Here is an 11,181-nt window from a genome sequence, read left to right on the forward strand (position 1 = left end):
GTAAACTATAATGAGGTTGGTCACAGAGACTGAGCCCGTGTCGAAAGAGTTAATGACCCATCACGTTATATCCGAATTTGCGTTAAATCGGGGTTTCACTGTATATACTTCTTGTAAAGCTTATGATTTTGAAAGGTTCAGTACATTTGATTGAATACAGGCTTTAGATAATCATCAAACTTACTCAAATTTGTAATTGCTTCTCATTATTTTAAAGTTCTCATTAGTAATTGGAATTTTACACTTTATTAAGGCATGTTTTGCGACAAATGATGAGTTTGAATTTTCCTAATAATATAGTATTTTATACTATTTGAGAGTCATCTAATAGTAGAGTACATATTCTTCCATACAAGAAATGCATGTACATTTATAGATTAGTGAATTTTGATTCTTATGATAGACTTAAAAATATGTTTAATATCAACTTGTAGATAAACTGTACAAGTTTGAAACTAACTTTTTTCATTTGTACTGTTACTGTTGACTTAAATATGGTTCTACTGTTACAACTGGTTTCTTTTATATTTCAAACTTCAATACTTTAGAGGAGGTTAATATATTTAGCACTTCATTGATACAACTTTCAATAAAAGCACTGACAAGTATGCTATGTTTTAAAAAAAATTTTTTTTTGCTTTGTTTTTTGAACCACAGGTAGAAGAGGGAGGAAAGCTCAGGTAAGTTGATTTTAAGATTAATCTTATTTTACTGTAATGCCATTGTATATTTTAACTTGTAATTAGCTATTATTATTGAATGTAAAGACAGAACTTATTTTTCTTTTTAACTGATATAATTAAAAATTGACAGTATTTTAATAGATATTAATGACATTAGTTTCTGGTGAGACAATAAACTTATATTTCAGTTTTTCTGTGATAAAAAGTGGATTTTAAGTTGTACAGTTTGGTGTATTTATGATTGGGTAATTAACTTGTATACTACATTTTTTGCCAGTATCGAAAATTGCTTGCTGCACTACAAAACGTGATATTTCTTTTTAAAACTAGGACAAGGACATTTTAGTAAAAGTGAAATTTGTATAAGAAACATGTATCAGTTTGTACAAACCAGATAAATTTCTCTGAGGAACCCATGTAATTTCACTGTAAAGTGGCAGACCTACATCTCTGTATTAGTTACTATTATAATTAGTTTAGTGCATTATTCATCCACTTCTTTTAAAGGAAGGAAGTAATAAGATTTCACTACTTTTCTACTTCTTGACACCAGGCATAACAATACACTTTGCCAATCTTATCATTTTACCTTTTTCCATAAGGTTTTCATTATCTTTATGGGTAAGTGGGTAGACCTGCAAATGTGAAGTAGAGCTTGGACTGAAAGTACAACATCAGTCTTTTAGATATGAACCTCCTAGAAGGTTCAGGGGCATGCCTATCAGAAATACTATTTTGTGCATTCTCTTGCCTCTTTTCAAACAACAGTATGAATAGATATGTCAGCATGAAAATAAATGCATGAATTTACTAATATATATATATATATATATATTAGCTTTATTTGCACTATGAGTGTTTTCAATACCTTTTGTGTATATATACACGTCTTTGTTCCCTCCTCCGTCATTCTGACAATGCCCCTGTGAAGTAGATGAAACCATTCATCAAATTTGAAAATATTTGTCTTTTGTATATGATGCAATTTATTAACTTACTCACTAAAAGTACAATTATATTTCCTTATGTGTGGCTGAGCAGAGAATAGGCACTAAGCATATATGGCTGACAATCTAATGGGAATACAGAAGGTTGAGTAAGATATGAAAATGGTTTTGAATAAGCAAATCAGCAATTCATGTGAATACTACAATTTGGCAGTGCTCCGTGTTGCATGGTTAGTTGATGCACTAAATATGTATCACTTTTAGAAAAGGATATGTAACCACTCTTTCCAACACAAAATATTCATACCCTAACAGCAAAAATCTTTGTTCAGACTGAGGATTTAAAATTTATAAGATGTGGGTATCCTTTGTACCTAAATGCATTTGAAAACAAAGAAATAAGGATCAGTTTAGGTCATCTTGACCATCCAGAAAGAAACCTGCAAGAAGTCATACCCTAGCTGTGGTAAGAAAAGTGTTGAATTTTGTAACATTTGAGAACTCAATAACACAATGGTCAATGGTAAAAGCTGTTCATATACCCACATCAACAATATGTAAGATAATTGGAGGATCTTTAGCTGGAAATGTGACATATCCAAAGCAGCTTAAGAATGAAATGAGTATTTGTACTATTCCATATGAACAAATACTAGTCAACTCCTCCATGGATTTATGTGTGATCAGACCATTGGAGCAGTGTGCTTTGAATGTGACAGTTGTACTAATAAATAAGTTTAGTAATCCAAAAATTATTTAATTTTGAAGTCTAAGTTCAAGGGAGGTCCAGTTCAATCTATACTTTGATCACCATGTGTTACTGGACCTCCCTTGAACTTAGACCTCAAGATTAAACACTTTTTTAGAATACTAAGTTTATTAATTATAACTGATATTGTGTGGCCATATAATGTGAAGAATTGAATAGTGGCCAATGACACTTTTTCTTTACTTCACCTATCCAATGTGTAGGTTTTTCTCATACTGACTACAAAGCATGTTCACACCAACAGTATGTTTGATGACAGTTATACACTGAAGCCTTTTGCAATGAAAAATTTACTGCAGGACTATTCTCAAGATGTGATAATTAGATAAAGCGAGATTGGGCAAGGAGACATGGACTGTAACAATGTGGCCAGGCTCCAAAATCATTTTAATATAATGTACTGAACCTCTTTTTATGGTTGTACAAGATAAGTTATATTTTCCTTGCTCTTCAGTCATTTGAAAGCATTAGAAATTATTTTAAAACAACTTTTTTTAAAGGAAAAGAGAGACTATAAAAACAGTTTCTGGTAAAGTGATTCCTTCAGTAAAAATGTTGATATAAAGATTATATTCAAAACCAAAGAAGCTGGGTAGATGAGCTGTTATAAGCCATAATAGGTAGGTGATCCACCCAGTATCTAATGAAAACCCTGCATCTTGGTAGTTACTGCTTGTACAGTAGTACGTCAGTCTTTAAGTAATTTATCAGGAATAGAATAAATAAATTTTTAGTGGCAATTTTTCATTACTAAGATGGAAAAGAAGTTATTTTAAATATTTTAAGAGGCTTATCATATAATTACTTAAGCAAACACCTACCCAGTTAAACTGTGAATCTAGGTTTCATCTTTCTTGACTATGAACTATTACCAAGTGTAATTTTCTTTCCAGAATTAAAATATAGTATTTTGTTTGTCAAAGAGGCATTCTCACAATACTTGCACTGTAACAGTGCTAATTTATTGTGAATGCTAATATGTGTGCAGCAGTCATAATACATTTTTTGACAATACATATTTAAACACTAATATTAATTGTGGTCTTGGAATGTCAAATAGAATAACTTTTATTTTAAAGTATCTTTAGAAACCATTAAAATGATGTCTTAAATTTTACAGTCCTCAGTAAAGACAAGTCAAGCTAGCCCTACATTGAAGACACGGGCTACTCGATCATCAACAAGAGCGATGTAAGTTTTATTTTTTTGTCAAGCTGTGTATTTTAAAAATACAGTTTCATTATTTTAGACTTAATTAATGTAGTATAATCATTATTATATTTCTTATTTGATCACAACTTATTGAAAAGGCATATCTTAAAGAGGATGTAATGTAGTTCAAGAAGTAAAATAATTGCGTAGGCAAGGAAATAACAAAATACAATATAAAGTAATGGTAAAAACTTGCCAAATTAGAATAACTTTATTAGTAAAACAAGAAAATGATGTTTTGGGCAATAGCCCTTCATTAGGTTACCAGTGATGTTACCAGGATGTAATGTATTCAACATAGTAGACAAAATAATGTAGCCTTTCATGAAATGAATAGTATGGCTTAGAATACTGTGATAGAAATTTAAAAATGTGTATTATACACAGCTTATGATAAAATATTCTAGGTTATTTAAGCTGTGGTATTAAGATAAAAGTATATTTTCCAATGGTATAAGGTTCCTTTCTTCTTCTCATCCCCCCCCCCCCCCATTTGTTTATTTGAGTGAACATCTAACTTGCCAAGATCCAGTGTTAGCATTTCACACTCAGTTTGCACATCAACGATATTTTGTAAATCTTTAGCCATATCTAACCAAATTATAAATTGTTTTTTTTTTATTCTCAGTCTCTAAAAACCAGGTCTAATTTGATAACTGATTTAACTTCTGTTTATAAAATCTAAGTTCACCATAAATAAAATGAAAGTATTTTTATGTCTAAAATTTTCAGAAATTATAGTAGTTAGTTTGATGTAATGTGTTCTAAAATGATGAAATTGTTTAGAAATAATATGTTGAAATCACACTGGGAAGGGTAAAATGAATATTGTGTGCATTTAGATGTAATCAGGACATGGAAGTTATTTATTTGGTTGTATCACTTTCTTTAATATTCAGTTCAGTTACTAGAAAATAAAGATATAAAAAGTTTATATTTCCTTTGGATGTTTTATTAACCCTTTCCAGATGGGTCATGGGTGAAAGGTCATGTCATTGCGTTTGTTGAGTTGCATTCAAAATTTTATTAAACTACTATTCCATGAATTTGTCTGCAAGTTTTGGATCAAAGCTTATAATTCAAATTTTAGTATTATACCTTTCTTAATTTAAAAAAACTGTTAAACATTGATTTTTGTGTGTCACGTGGTATGTTGAATGCAGCACTGGTTCAAATTAGATGTTTGTGAAGTCAAAATACTAAGTCTATAGTTTTTAATGAAATAGAAACTCAAATTACCAATATTGACAAGCTAGAATATAAAATAACAACCTATAATCTTTTTTATTTGCGTGAATATATATTTCCATCTATTGCTCATGTTATAAATCAATCACAGTGGCACCCCGACCACCTCTTGCCATTTTTGGAAATGCTCCCTTATATACACTTCTATATATGACATGAACAACCAATTGAAAGCTTAGAATTTCCCCACAGTGGCTTTCTCAGCCATTTTAATGTGTTTGGATGCCATTTCTTTCTTTCAAAGTAAGATTCGAAGTAGGTAAGTTGTGTTTTTAGTCTGCTTGAAATTTCATATTTTTTTAGACTGAAATACAGTTTAGCTACTAAGCTTGATGAATTATAGTGGAATTCTGTGGTATTGATATAGTAATTTATGATTTTTTTGGTTATTCAACTGAATATATAAAACCTAAAAAAAAAAGTATTTTGTTTCATATCCTCCGCAAATGAAATTTGAAGTCTTAGCAACCTGCATCAAGCAGCAACTGAGTACAAAGGTTATAACTAGAAGAGATTATTGTTTGCTTTACTTCTTTATTTACTGTTCTATGTTTTAAGAAAAATAATTGTAACTTCTGTATTGTTAGCCAGGCATGGCTGAAAGGTCAATACGATAAAAATAATAGATATATATAAATGTATAATATAAAGATTTTGCATGTGACATTTGAAATTTTTCTGATGCCTAAAAGTATTTTTAATCTTAAAATGAAAATTACTTGAAAATTACTTTCCATGTTGGATAGGCAACATGTGGAAAGAAAAAATAGACATGAGAAAAACATTGCTTTACAAACCTTAAGATTTAATAAAAAAATTGATATTTTGTGTATTGTAATGTTTACTGATAATCTGCCAAATTTTGTTAACTTATGCTTACTAATTTAAAAGTTATAGCATAAAAACAATAACAAGCACAAAATGGTTACAAGATCGGTCCCAGGGACCGAGCCCATGCTAAAAAAGTTAATGAACTACTTTGGAGCAAGAAATGTAGAGAAAATAGTTTTCGTTTTTCTAATGTGTGTGTAAACAAATAAAAAGTAAAATGTTCGTTAAAGAAGCATATACAAAACAAATGGCTAGTATTTGGGATTTTATTTCTCTATTTTCCAGTACCACATTGAAATTTTTTTTCTTTTATTGCTTTTTATGTAATTTTCCATCAGCTTTATCTTCCTTACTCCAGATTTGATTTCTCTTTTAACTGTTCTTATTTATAATAAAAAAATTGTTTTGTATGTTTCTCATCCATATGATGCTTAATAATATTGAAACTAAATATAAAGCCCCCCAGTGGCACAGCGGTATGTCTGCAGACTTACAACGCTAGAAACTGGGTTTCGATACCCATGGTGGGCAGAGAACAGATAGCCCCTTTGTGTAGCTTTGTGCTTAACTACAAACAAACACAAACATATATATATATTTATTTTCAGTTTTGTAAACTTTTTATTTGATGAGAAGTTTCTCTTATTTCTTGAGAGTTACGACAAAGGTATGTAAATTTCGTAAATACTCGGGTTGGTAATCTTTAACAGCAGTAGGATATGCAAAGACGAAAAATAACACATTTCATTAATAAAGAACATCAATAGATATGCCATTCCTTTATCATTAACACGAACATTTTCTCTCTGTTAAACGACCTTGCATATCTTAAGTTCGCTATATATATATATATAAGTTTACGAACGAAGGAAAACTCTGATAATTTTTCTTTGTAGTATGAGGACGACTTAAATAGTTTGGTGTATTGATAAATTGATGGTGAATAAAACTGCTAATATTCAGACACCTAATATAAAATTAATCATTGTTTGTGCACAAACAAAAATACTTGAAGAATCATCATCAATGTACTAAGAAGAAATTAATATATATATATAAAAAGGGGTGTTATTAATTATTAAATTTAAATAAAATTTGGAAACATAATCGAATTATTTGACTTCACCTCTTAGGATCTTCCAGTGAGTTTTTATATTCTTGGCCTTCTGTTGTGTCTTGGTTCTGTCGTCTACAATTCATGGTATCAGCAACAGGGTTTTTATAGGATCGACTTTACTTTAAAATGCACGCAGCGCATTGGATCATTAGGGATCAGCGCATGTTCCATCGAGTACTTCTAATAAGTTAGATCTTAGCTCTACAACGAACTGTGATTGGACAGAATAAACCCCAATAAACAGATAAGGAAAAGGTCAGAGATACTGCTAGGCTCCAATAAATTGAAGTACAAGGATGATTTTAGGAACAGAAAATCTACCATTTTTACGATAGCATTAGGAAATAAATAATATAATATATCCATTTTGTTAGGGTTACTAAGTAATAGCAAGATTAAGTGAATACCAGCATAAGTGTTCGAATATAGCAGAAAGTTGTGATAAACAGTTCAAAATACATCTATATATAAAACATAAGGCCCGAAATATGTTTCAATCTCTACTAACTTTAGGAAAGCGGGAATTATTTATAGCTTTCAACATCTTGGTAACTTCAGTTCTAAATAATATGCTTATTGGTAAGGCTGTAACGAATTTCTGTTATACTAAACATAAATTTATTGGTCAGTTATCTGCTAAATTTATTACATTTGAAATAACAAGAGAAATGCGTTAGTCGTCCTTTATTTTGAAATGATAGTTTAGAAGGAAGATAGTTAGTCAATACCACCAATTGCCAAAGGTACTCTTTACCAACGAATAATGATTGATCGTAACATAATAACGCCCTCACGGCTGAAAGGGCGAGCGTATTCAGTGATAAGATTCGAACCCCGATCTTCAGATTGTGAGGTGAGTGCCATAACTACCAAAATATATATATTCTTGCTTGTTGAGAGTCATTGCATCTTATAAGTAAAAGCTTATTTTGATGAGTTGGATATTATATTTCAACTTATTCTAACAAGTTAATAATATAGTTCATATGTAAATATCAAGTTATTATACATCAGTAAAAAAAACATTTTAAGAATAATTTAATCCGAGAAAAGATAGAAAAGAGTGATGGGAAGTCAGATGTTCTATAGTTAAGTGTCATGTTCTATAGTTGAGTGCCAAAAGACACTCAACCATAGAACATGGCACTCAACAATAGAAAATCTACTCCCAAATTTAAGACAATTTTAATATGAGTGTTAGGGTGTCACCTCAAGTAAAATTGCTACAAATATATTAATAATGAAACAAATATTTCTTCCGTATATATATATATACACAAACGCAACTTTTATTATAATATAAAGATATGGTTTATGGCAGGACTTTATTGATCTCACATAAATATGTTGTTCAGAGGTGAAAATCAGTCAATACCAGCCAAACGACGATATTACTATTACTATTAGCTTTTAGTACTTTAGTGTTATATACTACAGCATTATATGAAAAATTCATATATTCAGTGATACAAATTCTTACCCGAACTTTTTAAACTGCCCTCCAACGATTCAGAGGTAAGTATAAAGTGCTGATTCAAGTTTTATTTCCATGCGTGGCAAAGCACAAAGTTTTGAACTTTTAAGTTATCCTACTTAAACGTTCTTGTAGATATTGTAACTGTGATATTTTAAATGCTACGATTTACGTTAAGGGTTCCATTGTAACTTGCTATGCTTATTTGGCCGGAAGGCATTATTTCTGAAGGTTATTTCAAGGACAACTTGTGATTACCTTCCACTGATTTCTGCATACAAAAAATACACTAGTCTGACAGATTCTGAATTTTTAATACACACGGTCAGAGTAACTTGGGTATTTGTAATGAGTTATGTTAAGTTTCATAATGTATTAAATATATATGTTTTCTTAAGATAACATAGAGGTTCATGAAATTATCTTTGATTTTCGATTTTATCAATATACCAAATATTTTAATTATAAGTATATGATTTTTAGCTATTTTAAACTTGAAGCAACTTAATTAAAAAACGTACTTCAAAACTATATTGGTTACTTAAAGAACCGCTACGATCAAGCCAAAGCGTGTCAGTAAAGAATAGTTTACTGATTGCTCATAGACGTAAGACATAGAACTTCAAATAAGACAAACAATAAAAACTCAAAACGTTGAGCTTATGGTGAACTTTTAATAACTTTTCTTTTCTGTGATTTTTTTAAAGTTGATATCTTAAAATAAATTTACGACGCAGTTTGGTGTCCTGTTTAATAAAGTCTAAAATGTAATTCTAATTGTTTTAATATACTGTTTCATAGAAATAAAAATGAGGATGAAAACTCGATTGCTTTTGAAAAATAGCAAATAGTTTCGGGTTTTAAACTTTGTGAGCAAGCCTTCCAGTGCTGACTATTGTTGTTTCTTTATTGATAAACACAAAGCTACGCCATGGGTTATCTGTCCTTTGCCCACCGAGGGTATTAAACCCTAATTTTAGCCTGATAGGCCCTCAGTTTTAATACTTTATTGTTTCAACTGAAAAACAAAATTTGTTACATTTAAATTTCATAGCAATGACAATTAATTCAGTTTTTTATAAAGAGCAACAAAAGCAAATAATCAAAGTAAGTCCAAATTTGGTATAGCAATAAAAATAAAGTTGATAGTTATGTGAATCAGTTGACAAATGATGTTACACAGACAGCATATTGTTGCGACATCGAGGTCACGTCACGTCATTCTCTAACTTTCACGTTTTTTCCTTAAATCTCGTGATCCTTCTAGATATAGGCCCCCAGTAGCACAGCGGTATGTCTGCGGACTTACAACGCTAGAATCCGGGTTTCGATACCCGTGGTGGGCAGAGCACAGATAGCCCTTTATGTAGCTTTGTGCTTAATTACAAACAAACAAATTCTAGATATAGTGTAGTCTTGTATATATAAGACCGGCCACGAAGCGACGGGGAGGTAATGAGTAATTGAATGCATGCGGATAAAATATTGTTGGCCACGTGAGACGTGAGTTATAGCGTTGTTATAGAGCGACTGTTGAAATTAAGTGTATCGTAAAGTTGTATTCGGAAAGAATAAACCAGTTTTATTTAAGAAAGGACTTGTGTCGCTAAAGCTTCGTCGGAACGAATTTACGGAAAATTAATTAACAAACAGAGACGTAACAATATAATTAGTGATAAAAACTGAGTTGTTTTAATGGTTTTGTTAAGAGTATAAATAATGTATTGCAACAAACCTGCAGAAGTTCAATTACATACCTCAGAACAGGTGTATACAAAAAATTGCCCAAGGTATATCATCCACTTATTGTCCACTTAAGATATGGTTTGTTTGTTTTGTTGTTAAACACAAAGCTACCCATTGGGCTGTCTGTGGTATCGTGGGTATCGAAACCAAAATTTTAGCATCACAAGCTCTCAGACTTATAACTGAGCCATCGGGATGCATAAGACATAGTCATATGTGAGAAGAAAATATAGATAAAAGTCAGTATAAGTGGAATAAAAGATATAATTTTCTAAAAGCCATGAATGGCCGGAGCTCAGATCATCAAATCTTCAATTTTTTATACATATGTCTATATATCATATACCAAACTCGTGATTAAACTAATTTGTTTAAACTAAATATGTTTGAACAATCTATACTGGTTGGTAGATCGGAATCCAGGCATCTGAGAAATATTTTTGTGTGTAAAGCATAATTCTTTAATAGTATACTATTTGGTATTTTCAACCTAAGCGGTATGGTCTGAGTGACCGAGTAAGATGTTGTAAAAGTTAGACATAAAAGCCCGTAACTTTGAACTGGTATTTAGAAGGAGGGCAATCAGTCGGCAGTACCCGCCAGTTAAATAAATTGACTTCCACCTTTATAACGAGTCCACAGATATAATTGGGGAGCGTGTTCAGCGACTCGAACTTTAAGATATGCAATCCGAAACGCCAACTACTACGCCACAACCAGCTTTCGCTAGTAGTAGAAATGTAAAGGTAATGTAGAAGAAAGAAGAAGGAATCCAACAAGTGGACTGAACGATTTCAAATATCAAAAGCAAATAAAAACAATCTAAATAATATATATATAGAAATTACATTTCCTAGAAATACTCCCTCAGTGAAATACTCCCTCAGTAAGAATTTAACTTGAAATATTGTGGCAAAGTAATTTAATGAGCACCGTATACAAACAGTATAATATAACATCACAACATAATGATTTTTGATTGTTTAATGAGCACCGTATACAAACAGTATAATATAACATCACAACATAATGATTTTTAATTGTTTAATGAGCACCGTATACAAACAGTATAATATAACATCACAACATAATGATTTTTGACTGTTTAATGAGCATCGTATACAAATAGTATAATATAACATCACAACATAATG

At 30.8% G+C, this 11,181-nt stretch overlaps 1 protein-coding gene across 3 annotated transcripts in view; it reads left to right on the forward strand.

The window, feature by feature from the left end:
• The window catches only part of LOC106465611 (proliferation marker protein Ki-67-like), a 79,346-nt gene that overhangs the window by 64,725 nt on the left and 3,440 nt on the right, over positions 1-11,181 (forward strand). For all 3 annotated transcript variants that reach the window (XM_022393535.1, XM_022393534.1, XM_013925847.2), the window contains 2 exons: positions 658-680; positions 3,520-3,590. In XM_022393535.1, the coding sequence (XP_022249243.1) occupies positions 658-680; positions 3,520-3,590 (94 nt within the window). The remainder of the gene's footprint in view (positions 1-657; positions 681-3,519; positions 3,591-11,181) is intronic.

This window comes from Limulus polyphemus, unplaced genomic scaffold (genome assembly GCF_000517525.1).
Source record: "Limulus polyphemus unplaced genomic scaffold, Limulus_polyphemus-2.1.2 Scaffold1999, whole genome shotgun sequence".
Classification (NCBI taxonomy): Eukaryota; Metazoa; Arthropoda; class Merostomata; order Xiphosura; family Limulidae; genus Limulus; species Limulus polyphemus.